Source organism: Mus caroli, unplaced genomic scaffold (assembly GCF_978045245.1).
Source record: "Mus caroli unplaced genomic scaffold, Mus_caroli_1 scaffold_5, whole genome shotgun sequence".
In the NCBI taxonomy this organism is placed as follows: Eukaryota; Metazoa; Chordata; class Mammalia; order Rodentia; family Muridae; genus Mus; species Mus caroli.
The window spans coordinates 151,384,093-151,410,114 of record NW_028227260.1 but is presented as its reverse complement, the minus strand read 5'-3'; the positions used below and the strand labels follow the sequence as shown (position 1 = coordinate 151,410,114).

Genomic DNA, 26,022 nt, shown 5'->3' with positions numbered 1-26,022 from the left:
GCAAGCAGGCGAAGAAGAGCAAATCTTCCTTCTTCCAATGTCCTTATGTAGGTCTCCAGCAGAAGGTATGGCCCAGATTAAAGATGTGTGCCACCACACCTGGATCTGGGACTTGTTTTGTCCTAAACTGACTTTGAACTCAAAGATCTCCTTGCCTCAGTATCCTGGGATTAAAGGAATGTACTACCTTGCCTGGGCCTAAGCTATTCATGGCCACTATACCTCAAGATCTCCATGTCAAGATCCAGGTCAGAAACTTGTGTCTTCCAGCCTCAAGATCTGGATCAATCCTGGATTGTAATACATTCCAAATATATCATGTTGATAACCAGGAATAGCAATTATAATCACTAATGCCAAAGACAAAATAAAAGCTGAATACGGTAGCACATGCAATCCCAGATCTTAGAGGGGTAAAAACAAAAGGATCATTGAGTTAAGGCCGACGTAGATTACATAGGAAGTTCAAGGCCAGACTAAGAAGCTACATAGTAAGACTATATCTTAAAAATAAAGGAAGATAAAGACCATCACTATTGGCTGCATGGACATTTCAAACATAATAGAGCATATTATTAACAGTTCTAGGTCTAGATGTTTATTATATCCTGTAAAAGTATCTTTTATTTGCCTGATACAACTGTTGTGTCAGAGAGTTACTGCTGAATAGGTCACCCTCTCTAGCTCTTTCTGAACTATGGCTGGCTGGTTCAATGCAGCTATTCTGGCTCAAACTTCTCTCCAAACTGATTCAAACTTGCTTCTCACAGCTTCTGACTTAATTGCTCTGCCAAGCCTCAAACTACCTTTAGCAATCTGATCTAATCTTCTGGCTCCTTCTCATTCTGTAACTCATTCTGTCTTCTCCTGTGTCTACCTTGTTCTCTCTGCAATCTGTCTGTAAAACTGTCCAGGTAAGCTGTCTCTGAACTCGAGGAACTGAAATGTCACCAATTCAACTGCCACCAACTTAACTCTACTACACTGCCTCAAAACTGACTTCCAATTGCATTGCACTGCCTCACAACTGACTCTGAACTCTGTTGCACTGTACTCAACTGACTAAACAGAACTGACTCTACTAGAACTCAGAGATCTGCATGCTTTTGTCTCCTGAATACTGGGATTAAAGGCATGTACCTAAGTTTTCTTTACCTGAAACTTGCTCTATAGCGGGCTGGCCTTGAACTCAATTAGATGTACTTGCATCTGCTCTTAGGACTAAAGGTGTGTCTGTATTCCAGCAGATCACACAACTTAGAAGGTTTAGAATGAGACCCCTTATCAGAGCAGTCATGTTGCTGCATTAAAGGTCCTCTACAATAGCCTAGATGAAAGAAATTAATAATTCTTGAAAAATAAAATTGATCCACTGAAATTCATACAAGAAACACTAGATTGTGAAAACAGGCCTGCATTTATTTAAATAAACTGAATCAGTAATAAAACTCCAAACTAGAAAACACAAACAAGTTCACCAGTGTATTCTACTGTACTAAACACTTAAGCAGAAATCATGTTTGTTCTTTACAATCTTCTCCATTCTATGAAGCCAGGATTAGCCTAAGACCATAATTACATACAAAATAAGAAAACCATAAACCAGTATCTCTTATGACCATAAATGTGAAAGTATTGAACAGATCATTATAAAATCAAATACAACAATACATACAAAGGAATCATAGAGCATGAAAAGACATTGAGGAACCTTAAGTGCAGAAGGATGAGTTAAAATAGAAGACCTTGGGAAAAGGTGACAGACACACAGTATGATTCCAAAGACTGTGGAAACAATAAAATGAGCAGTGCCTACAAAAGATTTAGGGTAGCAGAGGAGAACAGAGTGAAGAGGTGGGGTACAGTGGATACTATAATGGTAGTTGGTAAAGCTGAGTAGTGGTGGCACATGCCTTTAATCCCAGCACTTGGGAGGCAGAGGCAGGCGGATTTCTGAGTTCGAGGCCAACCTGGTCTACAAAGTGAGTGCCAGGACAGCCAGGGCTACACAGAGAAACCCTGTCTCGAAAAAACCAAAAAAAAAAAAAAAACAAAAAAAAACAAAAGGTAGGTGGTAAATATATGTTATTATATATTTGCCTAGACCCATAGGCTACACAGCATAGAAGGAAACCCTCCCCACGCACATTGGTGCCTGCCTATGTGCCCAAACACTTAACAGCGCAAGCCCATAAGCTCCAGTCTAAACTAGGCAGTATAGTGAGAACCTGTCTCCAAAAAATGGCATGGATTAATGGTGGAGGCCTGTAAAGTCAGGAAGCTAAGACAGGAGGATCCTGGGGCCCAAGCCAGCCTAGGCTCTACAGCAAGACAATGTCTCAAACAAATAAGTTTTAAAAAGAGAACTCTAATATAAACTATGAACTTTTGCAACATATTACAATGTATTAACATTGGTTCATTGTTAGTAACAAGTGTGAAACACTAACAGAAGATGTTAAGAACAAGGAATGCTGAGGTAAGAACTATATGGAAACTTTGATATTTTCCAGTCAGCTGTTGAGATAAACCTAAGACTGTTCCCTCCTAATTGATTCTGTTAGTTTAAAAAAAAAAAAAAAAAAACTTAAGTAGACCAAATTGCAGTTTACTCATAAGGAAACACTGGTGTTAAAAAGTACCCTGTAAGGGGGCTGGAGAGATGGCCCAGTCTTTAAAAGAACTTGCTGTTCCTCCGGTTTCAGTTGCTAGCATCCACCTAGTGGTGCAAAATCATCTGCAACTCCAGTTCAGGAGCTCTAACAACATGCGCATGGTTCATATATGTGCTCATAAAACAAATACCCTGCAAGGGTGGGACCAGGGGTAGACCCAGGAAGATGGAGAGATCCTTAGCTATACAGGGGACTTAAAGCCAGCATAGGCTACACGAGACTCCATCTTAAAAATAAAACAAAAAAAGTCATCATCCTCCGTGCAGAAATTCCTGTAGTAATTTAAGAATGGAAGCCCTGAGATCTCCATTGTGCTTACAGTCATGAACTACTGCCCTTTATTAACATGGAAAGGATGACAGAATCTTGAAGTAATGTAAAGATAAAACACTCATTCAATCTTGTTACTACAAAAATTAAAAAAAAATGAATGGATCTAGTGGCAGTGGTAATTACGCCTATAATCCCAGCATCCAGCAGGAGTGCTATGAATTCAGGGCCAGTCTAGGTTACATAGTGACCCTTTGTTTCCAAAATACAAACAAGTAAATGAATTATTGAGTGAATAAATGAATGAGGGTGTAATCTAAGGATACTATGCACTGTCTACATCAGATAAGAATCCTGTTTTTAAAATTCCTATCACAGAACAGTGTGCTAAGCAGCAAGAACAGTGGAGGGGAGAAAATACAATCTTAGAATGTATGTACAGCCTGTATAAGAGAGTAGACGCAAAGGCCTTTATGGAACAAAACCCTAAGTAAATGCAATAGACAAAGAAAGTGGTGGACAGACAGACAGACAGAAGTGAAGACATAATACTACACTATATGCCGATATAAAAGTCTAGGAACTTTTAATTTCCACATTGTATGCTTTGCATATAAGATTAGCAAAAAGATAGACACCTCCCTATTCCTCACTCCAGAACAACCTATGGTAGACATCTCAAGGCATTTCCATCTCTTGCCTACAGGTCTTGAATGATAAAGGGGTATTCTACAGGCTCAAACTGTAAAACCTCCTGTAAATACAGAGTCTCTAAGAATAGCAATACCTCTCCTGGGCATATATCCAGAAGATGTTCCAACCGGTAAGAAGGACACATGCTCCACTATGTTCATAGCAGCCTTATTTATAATAGCTAGAAGCTGGAAAGAACCCAGATGCCCCTCAACAGAGGAATGGATACAGAAAATGTGGTACATTTACACAATGGAGTACTACTCAGCTATTAAAAAGAATGAATTTATGAAATTCCTAGGCAAATGGATGGACCTGGAGGGCATCATCCTGAGTGAGGTAACCCAATCACAAAGGAACTCACATAATATGTACTCACTGATAAGTGGATATTAGCCCAGAAACTTAGAATACCCAAGACACAAGAACAATCTGAAAAACACATGAAACTCTAGAAGAACGAAGACCAAAATGTGGACACTTTGCCCCTTCTTAGAATTGGGAACAAAACAGCCATGGAAGGAGTTACAGAGACAAAGTTTGGAGCTGAGATGAAAGGATGGACCATCTAGAGACTGCCATACCCAGGGATCCATCACATGATCAGCTTCCAAATGCTGACACCATTGCATACACTAGCAAGATTTTGCTGAAAGGACCCTGATATAGCTGTCTCTTGTGAGACTATGCTGGGGCCTAGCAAACACAGAAGTGGATGCTCACAGTCAGCTATTGGATGGATCACAGGGCCCCCAATGGAGGAGCTAGAGAAAGTATCCAAGGAGCTAAAGAGATCTGCAACCCTATAGTTGGAACAACATGATGAACTAACCAGTACCCCCAGAGCTCATGTCTCTAGCTGCATATGTATCAGAAGATGGCCTAGTCGGCCATCAGTGGAAAGAGAGGCCCATCGGTCTTGCCAACTTTATATGCCTCAGTACAGGGGAACTCCAGGGCCAAGAAGTGGGAGTTGGGGGGGGGAGTGGAGGGAGGATATGGGGGGACTTTTGGGATAGCATTGGAAATGTAAATGAAGAAAATACCTAATTAAAAAAAAAGAAATTGGGAAAAGGATAAAAAAGAAAAGAAAAAAGAAAAAAATATTCCTCCAAGGGTATGGTGAAGAAAAATAGTTGTAGGAAGAAAAATATGTACATGTGTGGGGAATTTGCACATTTGCAGGTTGTATAGGCATTTGAGCTTGTACTCTACAGCTATCACTATTTGATGTCTTCATCACTGTGTCCATGTACACTGTTGATCCAGAAGGAGTTTGTTCCCTAAAGGTGCCCACCAGAGACTACATGCAGTAATCTGGCCCTTATTATACATCCATTACCATACTCTCAACATTAAACTGAATGCCCGATATACAGTAGAAACTAGACAATGGGGAGGGGAGAAGGCAGATCTAATAGTTCTTTGTCCTTCCAGTGAATCTTTAGCTGGAAACCATGTCTGCGACAATACTCACCTCTAGGCTGTGAGGAAGTAGAGAAACATATCAGGTTTGGACTCCTGACCTCATCCTGTATAACCAACCATACAGGACAGAATACAGAAAAAGCCTACACGCTCCAGGTACCTGAGTATTTTATGTTAGTTGTAGAAAGAAGCCAACTAGAGTACCTGAAATCTCTTAAATAATCTGTTAGGGGGTTCCCTGATATATATGACTCACTCAAACAACTATTTTACTCAAGAGAGGGAAGGAAGGGGGGAGGGAGGGAAAGAAGGAGGGAGGGATAGGCTGACACACAGGGTCTCTGGTCCTTCTTGATGCAGATGAGCTCACCTTCTCTGAACCCTTGCCCAGGTGCATTGCATTGAGATAGCACTAAGCACCCAGATAGCAAGGATTAGAGAGGGGGAGCAGAGGAGAAGGACCAGGGCCTTGAGTACTCAATGTGCATGTGCGGGGGGGGGGGGGCAGGAAGCACTGTACTGTACACCAATATGAAAGCAGAAATGAAAAGTCTTACACTTTGTGTGTTCCTGTAGAGAAAAAGTCCCGTTTTGTGACCCACCATCAACTGAAAACATGGAGATGCCACTCCCTCCACATCTCTTTTGAGGGTAAGAGCTAGCCTATCTTGGGGATTACCACCTGCTCAGCATGGTGTCAGCAAACCTGGACTTGTTGGGGGAGAAATGAGGAAGCACTGATTCACAGGTAATTGCCCTTCTATAAGGAAGTAAAAGGCCCCTCTAACCGTCAAAGAGCAGAATGTTGTCAACAAGATAACATTCATATCTAGATGACAAAGACAACAGAGTGGGGGAGGCAAGCAGAAGGCTTTATCTCGACGTACATACCCCATGTGTGTGCACAGGTATACTCTACGTATGAACTAATGAAGAAAAGGCCTACATTCCAATACCCTGAGCTCATTTCTAACCCTGGAAGCTGTATCATGAAGAAGCTTAATCTCCATAGGCCCAGTAGAGCTAGCATTTCAGACAGCTTAGTTCACTGCAGCGCTACCAAACATTAGGAATTCAATCAACCTGGATGACCAGAACAAAATACAAATATAAGCAACCTGTTAAAAGAGCAAGAAAAAGAATGAGAAGTGGTGCATAAGCTTCTCCTATAAGTATGTAAGGCTCAGGGTTTGTATTTTTGCATAGTCCCAGTGTACTGATAAGAGCATCCATGCAAAGCAAAATGGCATAGCCTTTAAATACCAGCACTCAGGAGAGTAAAACAGGAAAATTATGAAATTGTAGCCAGCCAGACTATATTGTAAGATTTTATCTGAAAAGGAATAAAATAAATGAAATGAAAAAAAAAACAAAAAACATGCATGCCAGGTCTTTAATAACAGGCAAGGGTGAACAAAACCTGGGGTTTTAGTGTGTAAGAAGAAAGTTCAATGCACATAAGCATAGACTGTGATTATGTCTCCCCTCCTGCCTTTTAGGTATTCAGAACTACATCTATACTTCCATATGTCACATGTGCATCCACATGGAAACACACACGAGACTGAGAAGTCTTACTTCCTAGCTCCCTGAATGGCTGCTCTCTCAGTAGGAAAGCAAATTTCACCACACATCTCTCCTCTGGAGAAAGCTATGCTCTTCAGCGGAACACTCCTGCAACAACACATAGCACAGCATAGTGAACAGTCAACATGTGCTAATTAAATCACCTGGCAGAAGATTCATGATGACAAGGCTCACTCTCATGTGTAATCCATGCACACAGAAAGTGTTTGTGTTGGTTTTGGTTTTGTACACCAATTATGTGTCTGTCTATAATATTAGGTACATGCCTACAGAAATCATGCTACAGTTTCTCTCTCTTTGTTGCATATTCATTTAGCCACATGCCATCATCAAGTGTGGGAATGAGAAGGCAGAAGAGACAAGATGAGCTTCTCCCAGACAGCCTGCATGAACATATATAAGAAAGAAGGGAACTCTTTCCTTTCTAGCCCCTCACCTGGCTGGATTCTGTGATTATAAGATTTGAGTGATCATCAGAATCAACTGGAAGGCTTAAAAAGAATATAAACTGCTATGTGTTATGACCGGATAGGTCAGGGGTAGAACTCCGCACTTTGACGGTGATGCTGCTGGTTCAGGGATCCTGCCTTGAGAAGCACCACTGTAAATGGTCATTCAGAACATGAAGCATCTAGACACAGTGGCACATCAGACCTATAATCCCAGCACTCGGAGCCTGAGGCAGATGAACCAAGAGATCTGGGTTAGTCTGGAATAGACAGTAAGTTCCAGGCTGGACTAAGCTACTTAGTAAGACCTCCCTCGTCTGAATAAAAAATATACATGATATAAAGACTACTATTTTTAACATGAAAGAGATTCACTTTTCTTTTTGGATCACATGTTGCCCAGGCCAGCTTGCAAATGTGTGTAGAAAAGTATGACCTATGGAGGTGGATATGGGAAAATCAGCTTGAGGGACAGAGCTACACAGTAAGACAGTAAGCTCCTGTCTTCAAATGGGAGTAGTGATGGTAGTTGACAGGAAGTCACTTAGTCTACTGGTCTTCGGGCTGAAGGGATGAGGATGGCAGGAGAGGGAACAACACAATCGGCTCCATATCCACTCTTCCTGTGAGCGAGTGACTCCTCTCCACGTAGGCCCATGTGTTTAGGCATATCTAGGGCCATAGGAGGGGGAATAGTTTGAGAAATCTCATCTATCAGACCCTGCACTGAGTCATTCATACAGAATAGAAAACAAGGAACAATAGACCTAGGTCATTCTTTTGAACAGCAGTTGGTGAGTCTATAATAGTCAAGGATCTTTTGTGTGTTTATTAGTCTCCTAAGAGAGTAGCACCTCTGTTCATTTTGTTTCCTGCTACATCCTCTATGACTAACAGACCTGTATCATCTAGTGAATACCTGAATATTTGTGAAAGGAAGGAAAGGAACAGGGGTGTGAACATACAGGGGCTCTGTCCTTTAAAGTGCAGGCGAAGTGCCACCCTTTGGATTCCTTGGACAGGACTTATTATTGAAAACAGCACTTGTGCTGAGGATTAATGCTCCTGATGAATCAGGTCAGATAATCCTCTCTGTGGGCACAAATCTGTGAATCCTTTCCTCTGTATACACTGCATTTATATGGGACTGTGTGAAAATATGCAAGAATCCATGTGGACAGTGTACATGAAGTCCCAGTCTACAGTCCACTCATGCAGGCATAATGGATGTGACACAGCTCACTCTCCCTGGACCATTTGCTCCCTGAAGGAAGGAACCACATGTGGTTCATACTCCTGTGGACCAACTCCCTAGTTGTACCTGCCATACTGAACAAATAGACAGGAAACAGTGGAAGGGGGCATAAAGGTCCTACATGAAGATAACTCAATGCCTGAACCCTTGCCCAGGTGTATTGCATTCGGAAAGCACACTCATCCAAGGAGCAAGTACTAGAAAGGCACAGCCTGCACCTATGCCCTTGGCATGTGGGTTCAACAAGAAGGCTTACTGTTCTTGCCCTGTGCATTCCTCCAAGAGTTGAACTAAAGAAGAATTTCTCTTCCAGGTGTCGGTATGAGAACTAGAATGAAAAGCTGCGCACTTATGTCAATACAGAGTTTACTATGTGCCCCACTTGTTCTTGATACCTGTTAGGGTCATAGGTGGAAATAAAGTTCTACCTATAAAATCTAGGTGGGAAGAGGCCAAATTTGTCACATTCACTCTCCCATGCACCATGCCCTTTGTATTTGTAGAAGGAAAGAAGGTGGGGGGAGGCATAAAAGAAGTATGCAAGCAGCAAACAGATGAAATATGATGCACAGACCTCCTGTCCTTCTCCATGCAGATCAGGCTCACCTTCCCCAAATCCTTGCCCGGGTGCATTGCATACAAATAGCATTTTCACCCAGGGACAAAGGATTAGAGAGGATGAGCAGAGCAGAAGGTCCAGGCACCTATACCATGTTTGTGTGGTTCTGTATATAATATTTAGTTTTCCTGGTCCTGGTTCAGCCAAGCATCACCACCTATACCCAAGCTTGACATCCCTGATTTATTTATGTATCTGCCCCCTCCCCACCATGAGCATCCTCTCTCAGAGAAAACTTCTATGTATACAAAATGGTATCTCTCCCAGATCATACTTGAGAACTTGTGGGGGCCTGATTTATGTTTGGAAGGTAGCAAGAAGGCTGGGATCTGAGAATGCATATACATGCTGAAAGAGGGCACAGTGGAGGAGGATACTCCATTCCTTTCCAATGCCTTTATGCAATTCAAGCTTTGTGGAACAGGGGTTATCACTGGATGTAACATACGGGTTGCCTGAGTAGCAGCACCTAATGTGTGCTCCTCATCACATGATCTGACACTTAGCAAACTGGGAATCAAGAAAGCTCATGCTGAGAATAGAAGCATGTCTACCAAACATGATAAAGACCATTTTCCCGTTAGAAAATGTGTAGAACGAAGTCTGACAGCTAAAACCAAAATCAAATGGTGGCCAGGTGGGAGGAGGAGAAGGAAAGGTGGCAGGTGAGATGTGCAAGTATGGGCCATTCTACACGCAGACAAGGCTCAGCCTCTTTGAATCCTTGAACAGGTGTGTTGCACTGAAGCAGCATTCACACCTAGGTTCCAAGGATTCGAGAGGGGGAGCAAGCAAGAAGGCTCAGGAACCTGCCCTTCCTGTGTGTGGTCAATATGCTTTCGTACAACACACTAAAGGAGAAAAGAGAGATGCACTTTGTCCTTTACAAACACAAAGGTCTGGCTCTCAGAATCCTTGCTGAGGAACACTCTCACCCAGGTAGCAAGGATCAGAGAACTGAAGCGGGACAAAAGGCTCACAGCAAATGAATGCATGGGCTCACCTTTGACACAAGGTACTTATTTGTGATGAGAAAGAAGACAAGGTTCTTGAGCTTCACATTAAGTATGTCTAGGCACCTGAGTTCAACTCCCAGCCTCCACATAAAAGAGCCAAGCATGACGAGTCAAAGAAAGGTGGATCCCTTGGCCTAACTGGTGAGTGCCAAGTCCCAATTAGAGACTGTTTCAAAAAACAGGGTAGATGTCCCCAAAGGGGAAGCACCTCAGGTTGACCTCTGCACCCTACACACACACACACACAAACACACACACACCACACACACACACACAGAGAGAGAGAGAGAGACAGAGACAGAGACACAGAGAGACAGAGACAGGGTGACAGACAGACACAGAGACAAAGAGACAGACAGACAGATAGACAGACAGAGACAGAGAAACCTGTCTAAATAAATACATTCATATTTTGTTCTGAGATTATAAAAATATAAAGCCAGAGATACAAAATACTGAAAGAAAAAAAAGACAGAGAGACAGAGAGAAGAGGCCATAAGCTCACAAGATGGCAGTAGAGATTGGCATCCTTTAACACACATCAGCATCTTGTTAAAGTTACTTCAGATACCTGGAGGACTTGGTAATAAGATAGCTTACAGAGGTTTCTCATTAGCGAGCTCAAGATTTTGTATTTCTAAAAGGGGCTGGGTGATGCTGGGGACCTTACCACCATCATGGATAAGACAGAGAAACTGTGGAGTTTGGTATCTACAAACCCTGTTTCAAACCTATACTTCACCATGTACTGGATTAAAGAATCTACCTGCTTTCTCCAAGGTCAGGGACTACTTCTAAAAAATGAGAATAACAAATGCTATCTCTTTAAAGAGTACCAAGAAAATTAAGTAAGATGCAAGCCTAGAGTGGGATGCAGTACCTGGCCCCTGGCTATTATTATTTTTACCTCTTACACTCCCATTTTTGTACATATGTGTCTAAATGAATGTCCTGTTTACAATAGTATGGTCATACTCATATATGCAAAAGCCAGGTGAAGGAGGCATGAATATCAGTGACATGGAGAATCTGTAAAAGACAATGCAAGGACTGGCTCTCTGGTAATTCTTCTTCAATGTGCCTAAATCAATGGAAGTTCACACCCCTTCCTGTGAGGGATATGAAAGACAAAATCACAAGTTTCAATCTTTCACTTTCCTAGTATATGTCACAGAGAGGGAAGAGAGTCAGGACTAAGGAGAGAGGGGGGAAGTAGAGAAGGGGGAGAGAGAATATAAATGAATGACAGTAAGGCATTTTCTCTATGAGAAAACAAGTGTATCAAACAACAAAAGAAACCTTCTATGCTCATGGGCCTGTATATGGTGTATACCTAGCTATAGATGGGCTTCTTTCATATTTGTTCTCCTATGTACCCAGCTTATGCAAAAGCATATCTATGACTGTCTAGGTATGTGTTTACAAAAGTGTCAGTGTTAACAAACAAGTATACCTTCCTATAACAGCTCCATCAAAGATGAAAACCAAGAGAGCCCACTGCTCTTCCTTAGAGGTGTAAGAGAACAAAGTCAGGGTAGCAGGACTCTGTTCCTGCTAAGCTGTCAGTGGGATGTCTCAGGTGCCTAGACATTTGTAGGTTGCCTATGTGTGTTGAGAACGTGATGAATCAGGTTTGAGACTTAGAAAGTGGAGGCTAAAGTAAGGAGGTTCATTCTGCAGCTTCTCAGGCATGTATATGTGATCGTACACAGTGAGGATGGTTCTCATCCTCCTGTATGCACCTGCTACAAAGACTGGACTGCCCAACTTACCCCTGGCTCCACACATCAGCACACTATCATACAATAAGAACTATAGTCACATACTTCATGGTGTTTGGTAAACCACAAAGTACATATACAATAGTAGTCACATAAGATTTCATCACCTAGTGATCCTTATTAATTTAACTATACACTCCCATGGTGATTTAATGAGAATTGCCCTCACAGGTTCATATATTGGAGTGCTTGGTCCCTAGTAGGTAAAGCTGTTTTGGGAAGGATTAGAAGGTGTGTGGCCTTGTTCGAGGAGGCAGATCACTAGGGGTAGACATTAAGCTTTCAAAAACCCCAAGCCAGGCCCAAGCTTGTTTGTGTTTCTCTCTCTCTCTCTCTCTCTCTCTCTCTCTCTCTCTCTCTCTCTCTCTCTCTCAATATCTCCCCTGCCTCTGCCTATAACTTGCAATAAGATATGAGCTCCCAGCTCTTGCCCCAGCGTCATGCCTGCCTGCTTGCTGCCATGTTCCCTACCATGATGGTCATAGACTCACACTGAAATTTTAATAAGCCCCCAATTAAATTGTTTCCTTTATAAGTTGCCTTGGTTATGGTGTCTCTTCTCAGCAATTGAACAGTAACTAGGCAACTCCATAATATTCATACAACGACAAAAATAACTTAACAACCATATTTCTCAGAAATTCCCATTGTTAAGAAATACTTAGCTATAAATACACACAGGCAAACAAGAGAGCCTTCCATCTTTAAATTCTTTCTGAATCCCAGCTCTATATACTGCATGTAGAAAACACTAGCAGCAGGTATCACATGGAAGGAGAAGACAAAATAGGTGGATCATAAGGATTGCATAGAGAAATTAAGACAAAATTTACTTTTTATAAACCCTTGAACATATGAAAGGAGGAAGCTTTATGAGAATAAGAAATTTATTCTTAGATACAAACCTTAGCACACAATACATTCATAAGCCCTCATGCTTTGCCTACTTTTGGACATGCAAATTCAAGAAATGCTCAAAAACCTCTGCACTAGGAGAAATGATAAATACATGCTTTCTTTGTGCAGACGATGCTTGCTCTCTGTGAGTCCTTGCCCAGGTACTGTGCACTGGCAAAGCTCAAGGTGTTAAGGATTAAAGAGGAGGTAGAGGTGGTACCCAGACATGCATACAATCATTCACAAGAAAGAAGAAAAAGAAGTTTGCCTTTGGCTACTTCTCTCATACTTCATATCCAACCTCAGAAAATCCAAATTGCTCTACATTTGAAGTACATTCATAACTATTTTTCACCACTGTCAGCATCACCACCTTGCCCCAAGCCTCTGTCAGACCTCACAATACCTATATTATTTCAGTGGCTTCCTAGTCAGCCTCTGGAACTCTCCTGATTTGCCCAGTCAAAATGAGGGTTATGAAACAATTAACTATCTAAATCCCTAATAACTCTAACTTTGAATTATAAATAAGAACTTAAGCTGAATAATATATTTTATCTATTACTAACAGTATGAGACAAACATTTTGTTAATACTGTTGATCATGAAGAAGTTTAAAAACAACTAGCAATCCAGATGCAATGAGAACTCTGATGCCCACATAATATCTGAACTCTAATACGTTATCTGACTTAAGGAAACAAACGCTTGTTGAAAGCATGTCATATGTCAGAGTGATGATGACAATGAGTAAGAAGCACTGCTGCATCCTTGAAGGCAGAGAAGTTATCAAGTAACTACTGGAGACAAAGGACTGAAGGCCAACTAAGCTTGACTTTCAGCAACAGGGTCTATATTGGCACAGTACTCACTAAGTGGCCTATGGTAGCCTGAAACTTGCAATAATAGTCCTGTCTGCATACCTTAAGTGCAGCAGTACAGACACGTGACACCATATTTGAAGAAGCTCACACTGGCAGAAGATGGAAAATTTGAGCTTCACTGCAGAGAAGAACTGCAATGAGGGAAAAACTAAATACATTTAAATCCCTGTGTTTATCAAAATAGTTTTTGAATGCATATCTTTACAATAACTCATTTTTAGCCCTGATAAGAAAGTCAAGCATTTAGCTTTTCTTTCTTAGGAAAACTGTTATTAGTAGGTAATCAAATAGTAAATGAGGGGAAGTTTTACTTTACAGAAGTTATCCAACAATTAACAGGAGGGTGAATAGTGGAATGCCATCATTCTACAACTGCTAATGAAATAATGCCTCTAGGATTTGAGCATCAATGGCAAACTACCGTACCACACAAAGACCTGTATCTCTGAATGGAGGCAGTTCTTTCCTCCCCACAAATTAAGCCTGAATCTAATAAGGCTCCTAGATACAACTCTCAATTAATAGGAAATGCAAAGAAAAGGAGCATGGAAACTACATCAGAGGAATGTGCTCATAAAAACACAAGACTGTGGAAAGCCACACAGATATATGACCTACTTTCTTCCAACAAATAACTATGAGGAAAAAGGTAAAGATGGAATTATAATTCAAAGGCACTTAAAATACTGGCCAATGAAATTAATGCAAGGGTCTTATTTAGAACCTAGTTTATGATACCTCCAAAAGAAATGGAAATTTGAACAATGGGTATATGATGTCAAAGAATCGGTAATTATTTCTAACCATGAGAATGGCACAATGGCTTTTGTTGGATTCACACTAATCATCAGGACTCCTCCCTCCATCTATGACTGAACCCTTTCCACGTACTTCTGCTGCTGCTTCAATGGCTTTGATGCTCCCAGAACACAGCAGCCTTTCCTAAAGACTCCATTGGAAACTGAAACGCCACCACTTTCCCTACTATTGTCCCTCCATGCCATTACATACCTGTTCCCCTTGCTTTTTCATTCTCCTGGGCAACAATGACCCACTGTGTGTTTAATCATTTTGTTTACTGCCTTCATCTCCCTAATACTCCTGTGTATGTGGGGCATAGGGAAATACTCAAAGTAAAAAAGATAACCAAGCGACATTTGCTGAATAGCCTACCAAACAAATCAGCTGTGAACCCTAGGTCTGGAAGAAAATGAGGAAAAAAGTTCCAACTTTCAAGAGAAAGAGTTTCAGTGTCAAACAAAAAAGAACTATCCAAATAAATGTCTAAAAGCTATCATACACTCTCCTGCACAAAGAATATATGTGGGAAAGCATGACACAGTGAGGGTTTTTTCCACTCCCTGAAATCTAGTATATATGTGAACAAATGGATCTAAAGAAGTAGGTGCAAATTTCCTCATAGCATAAGCTTATGAGAAATAAATAGCTAGATGGCTTTCTTTCCAGCTAACTTGAGAATGAGAGTCCCGAGAAGGCTCTCTCTGCTCCCCTATATACAGGAAAAGGAAGACCTGCTCAAAAGACTTTCCTTCCTTCTAAGCAATAACTGTCACCAAAGGTAAGGGTCCATACTCTGTACAAAATACAGTATGGAATTAGAAGGTAAGAAGGCTGGAAATATAACTCAGTTGATAAAAGTATGCCTAGAACTCAATGAACCCTGGGTTCGATCCCCAGCACAGCAGAAACCAGGTGTACATTCCTATAATCCTAGCATTCAGGACAAAGAGGCATGAAGATCAGAATTGGAACATCAAGCCAGGCATAGCCACTCCAGTCTTATATCTAGCACTGAGAAGGCAGAGACAGGCGAAGTTCTGAGTTTGAGGCCAGCCTGGTCTACAGAGTGAGTTCCAGGACAGTCAGGGCTATACAGAGAAATCCTGTCTCGAAAAAAAATGCTCCATCATCATCCTTAGCTATGCAGGGAGTTCGAAGGCAGCATGGGACACATGAGCCCTCCCTGGAGAAAGAAAACTGTGAGATGTGCATGTCAGGTGGAAGAAAGGACAGATGGCTGTTTCCTTGGGTATGAGGGAGTTTCTTTATGAAGTTGTGTATGCATATGTCCACCATGCACAAGAGAGCAAGGAAAGCTGAAGCTCACCATCCTGCAAACCCTGCATGTGGGAGGGGTTTTCAGAGAGCTCACCCTCCACCATGCAAGGGATGTGAGAGAGGGAGCAGGGAAGGGTTCACTCTCTTGGCACAACAGGTAGGTACTTTCTATGGAAAAAGCAACAGAAAGCAGCCCAGGCATCACACAGAGACAACAAACCAGCTACATGAAACTGATGGTGGGTAAGGCAGGAGGAACACACACATGCGGACCAAGAGGGGCATTACAGGCAGGAAAGTCACTTGGAAGAGATGGCAAATGGCAATGCTGTATGTATGTGTGTGTGTGTATATATATATATATATATATATATATATATATATATATATATATATGTATATATATATATATATATATATATATATATATATATATATATGCCACACAGAGAGAGCACATGAGAGAGAGGAGACGTGTCTTTGCTGTAGATGTATATGCAGTCATGCCTATGCACAGGAGAGAGAAGAGGAGGCTTGCTCTCCTGCAAGCCTTGGGTGTGGGAGGGTAATTAAGATGTCAACGGTCCTACACTCAAGGCATGGAAGAGAAAAAGCAAATCTGTAGACGTGCTCTCCTGTGTACAAATCAGCATGCATGTACAACAGTGTGTCTTTGTCTGTGTTGTATGTTGGTCCTGAAAGGTATGAGGACTGCCTTAGACATAGCACAATGAAAAAGTATTTGTGAACATGCACATATATGCCTTTAGGAATGTTCACTTCCTATGGACTATTTGTTTTTATACTCTTAATTATTCATTTTATTTATTCACTTTATATTCCACTCACTGCTCCCTCTTCCAGTTTTTAATATTCTTTTCTTTCTTTTCTTTTTATTCCCAATGCCAGTTTATATTTTCTCTTGGTAGAGTATTAAGTTGTGGTAATTTGTTAAGCTCTTCTATGTTTCTTTTTTTTTTGATTGGATATTTTCTTCGTTTACATTTCAAATGTTATCCCCTTTCCTGGTTTTCCCTCTGAAAACCCCCTTTGCCATCCCCCTCCCCCTGCTCACCAACCCACCCAGTCCCACTCCCCTGCCCTGGTATTCCCCTATACTGGTGCATCGAGCCTTCTCAGGAGCAAAGGCCTCTCCTTCCATTTAGGTCCAACAAGGCCATCCTCTGCTACTTATGCAGCTGGATGCATGGGTCCCTCCATGGGTACTCTTTGGTTGGTGGTTTAGTCCCTGAGAGCTCTGGGGGTACTGGTTGGTTCATATTGTTGTTCCCGCTATGGTGGATGCTCTCATCCAACCATTGGACTGAGCAAAGATTCCCCATGGAGGAGTTACAGAAAGGACCAAAGGAGCTGAAGGAGCTGTTCTATATTTCCAGTGAGTGTGCGTGCCTCCTCTATACCTGCACAAGTGCTTTGGATTCATGACTAAAAGACACATACATGTTGGCTTATTTTTAATATGTCCTAAGCTAGTCCAATGGCTGGGATATTCCTGAACCTCCACATGGCTAACACACTCCCCTCCCACATTCCTGAGCTAACATTTATTAAATCTACATTTTATCTTTGCTGTCCTGAACCCTTTTGGGCAGCCCTTCTGGGGCCACCTTCCCCTTTGTACCTACATTTCAGCTGTCTCTCCTTCCTGTACCTTCCCTGAATAGTCTGTCACTTATGCCCTTGTCATTGTGGAATCCCCTCTTCCTTCTCTGCTGTGCTTCTTGCTGGGGAATCCTGCAAGTCTGGCTTCTGTCTCCCTGCCCAGTCACTGCCCACTGGCAACTTTATTTCCCAATCAGAGACAACTAGGAGCAGAGAGAGACCCTCAGCACAGACATGTGGGTTCCTATATGATTTCAGGAGCCAAATTAACACAAATAACATTAGAACCAATCTGCAACATTAAGTACTTTTCATATACAGCTAATTTGTTCCCACAAATATCTATGAAGTAATGATCATGTTCCCTGTTCTACAGATGAAACAACACCAGGTCATACTTAAAGAACAGCTAGAAAGAATGGTTATAGGATATAATCTGCGTGTAGCAGTACACCCTCCATAATCTCAGCAATGAGAGGCTGAGGCAGGTGAATAGCAAGTTGGAGACCTGTCTGCTTTACATTGTACAATCATGTGATCAAAATAAAACTCAACAAACAAAAAAGAAAACTGAGAATGTGTAATGTGAGCCATCAGAAAGAAAGCCGGAAAAGTGGGCTTTATCTCCTCATCAGATTTGTGTGCTCACACAAAAGGTAGAGCACAAGGCTTTTGAGCCCAGGGAAGAGGTAATGAAGGTGGACGTACCAGAGGCAATGGGATATTAGCCACTTCTAATGTGTGTTAGATTGGACATACGTTTTAAAAGTACAGCCAACTACATTTCATAATGCCTTGGACTTAAAGTCTAAAAAAAATAAATTTCAAAGATACTGCCAGAGACTCTAGCCTACTCAAATGCTCTGTAGTCTTGGCTCGAGCACCTAGGGGATGCAGCTATTGTTATACAACACTGGAAGGGGAGCTGGTCTTTTTTGAAAGGCAAGGGAGGAAAACCAGGATTTCAGCTTTGGATGCATTAAAGTTTTAGATGCTTATGAGACACCTGGGGCAGATGTCTAATATACAATTGAATGAAAACATATGGAATTCAGCAACATAAATATGAAAGTAAATACCTACGAAGGAGGTATGTACTTACGGCTGCAAGACCAGATTAGCTCAGGATTGATGAGAAGTGGAAAAAGTCCAAAGCTTAAACCAGATATGATAGTTAATCTTCATTATTTTATCAACTTGATTGGATTCAGAATCACCTAGGAGACATATCTCTAGGCATGTCTGTGAGAGTGTTTCTGGAAAGGCTTAACCAAGGAGAGACGATCCATCCTGACTGTGAGTTGGACCATCCTGTGGGCTGGGGTCCTGAACTGAATACTGTCATTCCATGTTTCAATATTTACAACACCACAAGGTTAGTACACCTAGTTACCCATATTTATATACTGTGAAACTTTGAGACACAAGGTAAATTGCTATTCCAAGATCAAAAGGCTAGTACTAAAACAAGCTAGAATATTTGTGCCTATCTAGCAAACCCCAAAGTTGTGTATACTCAAAAGTAGATGAGAACAAAAGGTGATGTGGATCTACTTTCTGGAAAACTGGACTCATATATGTGAGTGGAGAAGAGAAATGAAAGAGGAAAAATACAACAGGAAAGCTGGAGGGAGTGCTGGGGTCCAGGTCAGTTGTAGGGTATGCACCTAAGATGTGCAGGGCCATGAGTGCAATACCCTGTTAACCAGGACCAAAAATACAATCAAAGAAATCTCATGGACTATCATAAATGTGTGTTTGTTTTAGTTATGGTTCTGTTGCTGTAAAATGGCATCGTGACCAAGACAACTTATCAAAGAAAGCATTTAATTCAGGACTTATAGTTTCAGAGAGTTAGTCCATTATCAACATGACAGGGAACATGGCAGCATAGAAGAAGACATGGTGCTGAAGAAGGAATTGAGAGCTCACGTCTGTCTGATCTGCAAGTGACAGGCTGACAAAATCAATCTGGGCCTGGTGAGAGTGTATGAAAATTTAAAGCTCATATCTATTGACACAACTCCTTCAACAAGACCACACCTACTCCAAAAGAGATCACACTACCTAATCTTTTGCAAAGAGTTCTACTCCGTGGTAACTAAGCTTTCAAATATATGAGCTTATGGGGTCATACGAATTCAAACCACCACAATGCATGTGCATGTATAGGTGTGTATATGGAGGCAAGAGACAGGGAAAATGCATATGTGTTTCAGAAATAACTTCTTTTAAGTTCATCATCCTACATGCATGCAGGCATGACACTCAGACAGCACACTTAAGACAAGAGTGCAGTTCAGAGAGCTTATACATCCATAGACTCCATGTGTGGGACAGAATCAATACAGCTCACAGATCAGCATGTGAGACATGTAAGACAAATGGGTTTCTTCTTGTCTCCCTCACTGACAGAAGATGTGCACAGACATCAGAATAAGGAGGCATGGGGTGATACGTGGCCTCATTCTCTTATACCTATGTGTATATCATCTGTGTGTCCACCTGAGGCTGAGAAGGGTATCATCATAATAACCAAGTCTACACGAAAAGCACTGATAACTCCCAGTCTTCATTGCTTCCAGGGAACAGAAAAGGGGCCTGGGCTTTCTCTGTTCTGGTGTTACTACTGTATTTTCTGTTTTTGTTTTGTGTGTGTGTGTGTGTGTGTGTGTGTGTGTGTGTGTAAGGGACACTACAAAGTTCACCCTCCTATAAGCTCCAGGTATAAAAAGGAGGATGAAAAAAATACACACATTTATTTCACCATTCAAGATATGAGAATGAATGAGTCAGATGCCTTAGACTGTATGTATCTGTGGTCCTACACACACACACACACGTACAAAGGCTCAAGCCCAGTAAACCTTGTGCTATGTCAGGAAAATGTGAATAAGTAAGAAAAATAACAAAAAGGTTTACTGAAGCTGGGCTTAGTCCTACCACTACAGAGGCTGAGGCAGGAGAATTGTCTTAAGTGGAGCTATTCTGGATTAAGTAGAGAATACCAGGACAGCTGAATAGCAAGGTCCCATCTCATGATAGATAGATAGATAGATAGATAGATAGATAGATAGATAGATAGATAATAGGCAGGCAGACACACACACAGACAGACAGACAGATCATTGGATGGATGGACAGAATGGATGGATGGACCAACAGACAGACAGATGAACAGATAGACAGGCAGGCATGATAGATAGACAGATGGTAGATAGATGGATGGATAGATGAACAGACCAATGGACAGGACAGATGGACAGAGATGATAGATGATGAATGGATGGAACAATGGACAGAGGGACAGAGATAAGGACAGATGATAGATGGTGGATGGGTGGACCAATGGGTTGACAGACAGATGGACAGATGGACAGGCAGATATAATCTATGATAGATTATGGGTATATGGACCAATGGACAGACAGACAGATGAATGGATAAACAGATGATGGATGGATGAATGGACCAACGGATGGACCAGTGGGTGGACAGACAGATGGATGGATGGACAGATGGACAGGCAGGCAGACAGATGCTGGGTGGCTGGCTGGACCAATGTACGGAAGGGCAAATAGACATGATAGATGATGGATGAATGGACAAATGAATAGACAGACAGATGGACAGATAGATCTTGCTCTCCTGCAAACTGCACAGTTAGAAGGAGAATTTGTAATGTTCCCTTTCCTACAGTTAGACATACAGAAAGGATGGGAGGTTCTTTGCTCAAGCAGAAAAGCACAGCAAGGTTCATTCATCCATAAACACTATGTATGGAAAAAGGAATGCAAAACTAACATGGGAGAGTGATCTGTGAGGTGCCAAGCAGACTGGAAGTGGGAGGGGTTTGGATCTGTGACTTATAGGCATGTCTGCTCATGAGAAGGTTCATCTCACGCACATGGATGCCTATTTCATGGCAGGAAAGAGGATGTGTCATGGAAGAGTGAAGAATATCTAAGCATGTCTAAGCAAAAAAGATGACAGTAAGAAATAGGACCGAAGCTTCCACATACCTCCAGCATTTGTGTCACTCAAGCAGCAGAACATAGCCTAGGCTTTGGGATTCCTTGTTCTGCCACTAACAGCCACATCTCATCTCTCCATACCTGCATTTTCATCAATAAAATGGACATAGCAGCAGCTGTGGACTCTTAGAGTCACTGTAAGGACTAGCCGGAACACTATGGCCAGCATCAGTATCTGGAACAGTATAAATGCTAATAATGACCCATCAGTGTTGGCACCAGGAGCAGCAAAATAGGCCTCTCTGGGGATCTGTCACTAAAAGATACCCACAAATGTCTTGTACCCCAAGAGTTCATCTTCATTCTTATCTGGGATCCCAAGAGCAGCTTGCTTATAGATATATTCACACTTTTATGTTCAACAAATGCAATTAAAGGAGAGAGAAAGAGAACTAAGGAAACAGACCTAGATGTGGAATCTTCAATTAAAATCTTGAGGGATAATATGGCAAAAATAGATCAGAGACTGAGAAAGCCATATGCATGCATCCAGGAGGTAAGGTACTGGGTACATTGTGAGGATGGATCTATACAACAGTGACACATGCCAGACAAAATATTAAAAGTGTGTCTTTGACACCTGTAGTAGGGACATACCAGCAGAACAAGCCAGAAAACTAGCTCTTAAAATTTCTTGAGATAATGGTCCCTCCAGAATCAGGAATACCCTAAAAGCAAGATATACATTTTGGGACTTGATATGTATAATATAGTCACTATCCTTGAGGAGCCTAAAGTGTCTCCTCAAGTGATGGTCCTATGAAAAGCTACGAGTCAGCCTGATTTGATGACTTCCTAATACAAGGATAGAATTACCCTAGATAAAAGGATATGCTGAACCTGAACTACTTACACAAAACAGTGGGTAAGTAAACAAAGAAATAAAAACCCAAGAATTTAGAGCTGCTCAAACCAAATAGGTTTGAGTAAAGAACAACCAAGATGGTGGGAAAGACCATTTATGTCAAGAGAAGGACCTATCTATGGAGTTCTCTACTTGGATAAGACTAAAATCAGTTATTCAAGCAAGGCAGCTAGTCCAGATGGGCAGGCAGTTTCTGATGACGATATTTAAATGACTAGGCTGGCTGTGAGAGAGAGGCTACAGGCAATGGGCAGTACCAAAGTTTCTCAAGTTGGAGAATAAATTGAGAGAGTTTAGGAATGATTCAGGAGATGTCAGAAACTCCTTCCTGAACTGGCAACCCATTCTGCCATAAAGATGATCACCAAACCAATATAACAGAAATGAGTGCAAGGTATACTTTCAATGATCTACAGACCTTGAATGGTCAAGCTTAAGCAAGATTACAGAAAAAATGCCAAAAGGAAAGATGGAAAGGTGGCTCAGCAGTTAAGAGCACTTAATGCACAAACATGAAGACCAAAGTTTGGATCTCAGCATCCATATAAATAGATGGATGCTCCCACATAGGCCTGTAACCCCAGCACTGAAAAGAATAAAAACAGAAGGAATCCTGGAGCTTGCTGGCTGTCAGACCAGATGCACTATACAAGATGTCACTCAGTGAGAGATCTTGCCTCAAAAGAACAAGTGGGCAGTAACAGAGGAGAGCAATCTCACTAGCCCTCTCATGTGCATAGGTACATGCACCTGCACACATACACACATGTACATAACACACATACATGCATGCACACACATGCACATGAAAAAAATATATATATATAGAGAGAGAGAGACAGAGAGAGAGACAGAGAGAGAAAATGCCACGGACTCCAGCACTAACACAGAAACTGGCTCAAGCCAACAATGAGATGAGCAGCAGGAGTGGGGTGGTCCTAGCACCCTGCAGTAAAGCTCATGCTGCACTGTTATGAATAGAGAGTACAATACTGTACACTGCACATGCACCAAGGCATTCAATGTATTTTGCTGCTTCCGGCCGGCCCTGGGCAGGCTACCTGTGCTGTGCTGGTGATCCCCCCCAAAAAATATGAAACACTAATACCTTTCTCATTTCCCAATGCCAGTAATTCTAAAGCCAAAACATGATACATGATAACAATGGCATCTGAGTGAATTTCATTTTTATTACTCGGGGGAAACTTAAACAAAAGAATCCTGACAACTTGGAAGGAGCTTACTCATGAGCTCAAGTCCCCTCTAAAAATAGAGACAGTTACATCATTCACTTGGTACATAAATGCATTACATCTCACCACTTGGCTAAGGGGCAGAGTGAGTAGATTCATTGTCTCTCTGCTTAGGCTTTTTCTTAGGAGCCGTCAGTCCTCTGCACTTCCCATTTCCTCCAAAACTCTAAGTATGTCTTTGTTCAGAATGTCTCATAGAGCTTTTCCACACATCTTACTTTGCATTCAAGTTATTTGCACTGTGCCTTACTTTTCCCCAAGGGAAGAGACTGACTGCTATTGCTCCAGACCTCAGATACAGGTAGGGTCTCCTTAACTTGTTAGGAAATAAACCTATTCGGTTCCCATTTTCTTATAAGTATTGCCATTTCAAGAGCTCCCAAATGTGTTATCAGCAGCTAGTCAAGTCATTTCTCCTTATCCATATTGCACAATATGGATAAAGTGGTTTGCTAATTCAAGAGGGTTTCAGGGTGTGTCGTGTTGCATGACACAAGCTCCATCCTTCAGTCTCATTTCTAGCCACCCACCTAAGGTGTGGTGGCTACTAACATGACAAATACTGCCCACATCTTACTCCATAATGATACAAGTTTATGAATAAGTCTTGATCTGAAATGATGTCCAACAGATAAGACACACTGAGTTAAAAATTACTCTTCATTCACTCACCGAGAAAAGAAAAAATATTAAATAATCTGGAGAATTAGATTCTCCCACCCCTGTCTGATTTGAGCTGAGTCTTAAGAGCATATATGCCTGACACTTCTACACCTTAATTCCTCCATCCTAAAGTTGATAAAGAGCTAGGGGTGTGGCTCAGTGCCCATACAGCACTTACCTAACATGTAAGGTCCCGGGTTCCACTCCGAGCTCCCTAGTAAAAAGATATTATGAATAAATATTTTCAGTAGGGGGAGAAAATCTGCTGAAACTGTTTTAACAAATCCTATTTTGCTTGAATTTTGTGACTTGGTGTTATATATTTTAAGAGAGTATATAAAGGCTTCTGCCACACATATGTGTTTGCTCCACAGCAGACTCAAGATACCACCTTCTATAAATGACAGGGAAACTTCCCCCAGGAAATCTCAACAAGATGCTTCCCTAAATAAGACCTAAACAAAAAAATGACAACACCAATTAACAAGCCAATGTGGCTGGGAAATTTTCACACGGGTTTATCCATATATGAAGAGCTATGGGCAATTAGTGGTTACGGAGAGAAAGAGAATAAGCCTTCTCTAGGGATGAGCCCCTGATTGATAGGTTAGCCACTCCTAATAGGTCAGCCCTGAGCACATACAAACAGCACTGTAAATGATCTCAGCAGGTTTATTTATAAACTTATATACATAAACACAAAAATGAAACAATAAGAGGAGATGTATTTGAAAAGGGATGGAGAAGATGGGAGGAACAGGAAGAAAGAATGATAGAAATACAATGCTCATATAAATTCCATTTGCTTTTTTCCTGCTTTCACATATTCTAACCAGACTGCAGTTTCCCGCCTCTCCTCCCAGTCCCTCCCCCTTCACCTCATAAGTGTATGCTCCCTCCCATACACTCCTCCATTTCCCTTCAGAAAAGGGCAAGCCTCCCAAAGATAATAAATAATAAATAAATATTAAGTCAATAAAAATTTAAAATATGTTGCTTTCAGGGTTTCAGCAGCAAGAAAAAAAATCATAGATATTTCTAGGAATATCTTCTCAATCAGAATGGAATATAAGACTGAACAGGGCTGTATCAAATAATACAGTATTATTAGTTGTGTTATCATTTTACAAAGAGGGTTTAATAAAGCAGTAATATCAATAAGCTACAATGATTTTTAAAAACAAACCAAGCAACTTGCTATTCCCCTTAATTCCTTCTTTGACTATGCTATAATAGCTCCCTAATTCTTAAAATTCTCTCATCTTCATTTGTGTAAATCTCGCAAGGCTTTCTGGGTTTCCTGTGCACCTCTCTAATGCTCTTTCCTTTCAATTTCTGTTGCCATCTCCCCCTCAATATTCCTAATATGCCTCATCTGTGAGATGAATACATCTTCCTAATCAACTCAAAGTTCTGTTCTGACATTCAGACATCATTATTCGCTAATGACTTTCAAATTCTAAATATCTAATTCCTGCTCTCTCATTCATGCCACAGCCTAATTCAAGCCATTTACCACCAAATAACAAGGCTGGGACCTGAATCCCATATCTAAGATGAAGTCATTAGACTTCCTCAAAGGCAGACTCCTCTCTCTCTCTCTCTCTCTCTCTCTCTCTCTCTCTCTCTCTCTCTCAATGTTCCCTGCAATCACTAGTGTTAATTTTGTTTTAGCTATTTAGGTGGGTCTTTTTTTTTTTTTGCTCCTTCCCCCTTTAGTCTCATAAATGTAATTTATCACTAACTCTGGACTTGCTTGTGTCCAATATTTTCTTATCTCTTTCCTTTCTTTTTAAAACATATTTATTTTATGCGTATTAGTATTTTGCCTATAGTACATCTGTGTATTGTGTGACTGTCTTTTGCTTGTGGAAGCCAGAGGAGGGTGTGGAGTCCCATAAGGCTGGAGTTAAACATAGTTGTGAGCTATCATGTGGGTGCTGAGATCAAA

General features: G+C 41.3%; 1 protein-coding gene across 3 annotated transcripts in view; it reads right to left on the bottom strand.

The window, feature by feature from the left end:
* Positions 1-26,022, bottom strand: part of Clcn5 (Cl-/H+ antiporter 5) — a 172,889-nt gene that overhangs the window by 84,096 nt on the left and 62,771 nt on the right. The window contains exon 1 of one of the 3 annotated variants that reach the window (XM_085838302.1): positions 24,250-24,264. The exons of the other annotated variants lie outside the window; for them this stretch is intronic. Coding sequence (XP_085694428.1) covers positions 24,250-24,256 — 7 coding nt within the window. The 5' untranslated portion in view covers positions 24,257-24,264. Of the gene's footprint in view, positions 1-24,249; positions 24,265-26,022 lie in introns of those variants that run through there. 3 annotated transcript variants of the gene reach the window in all.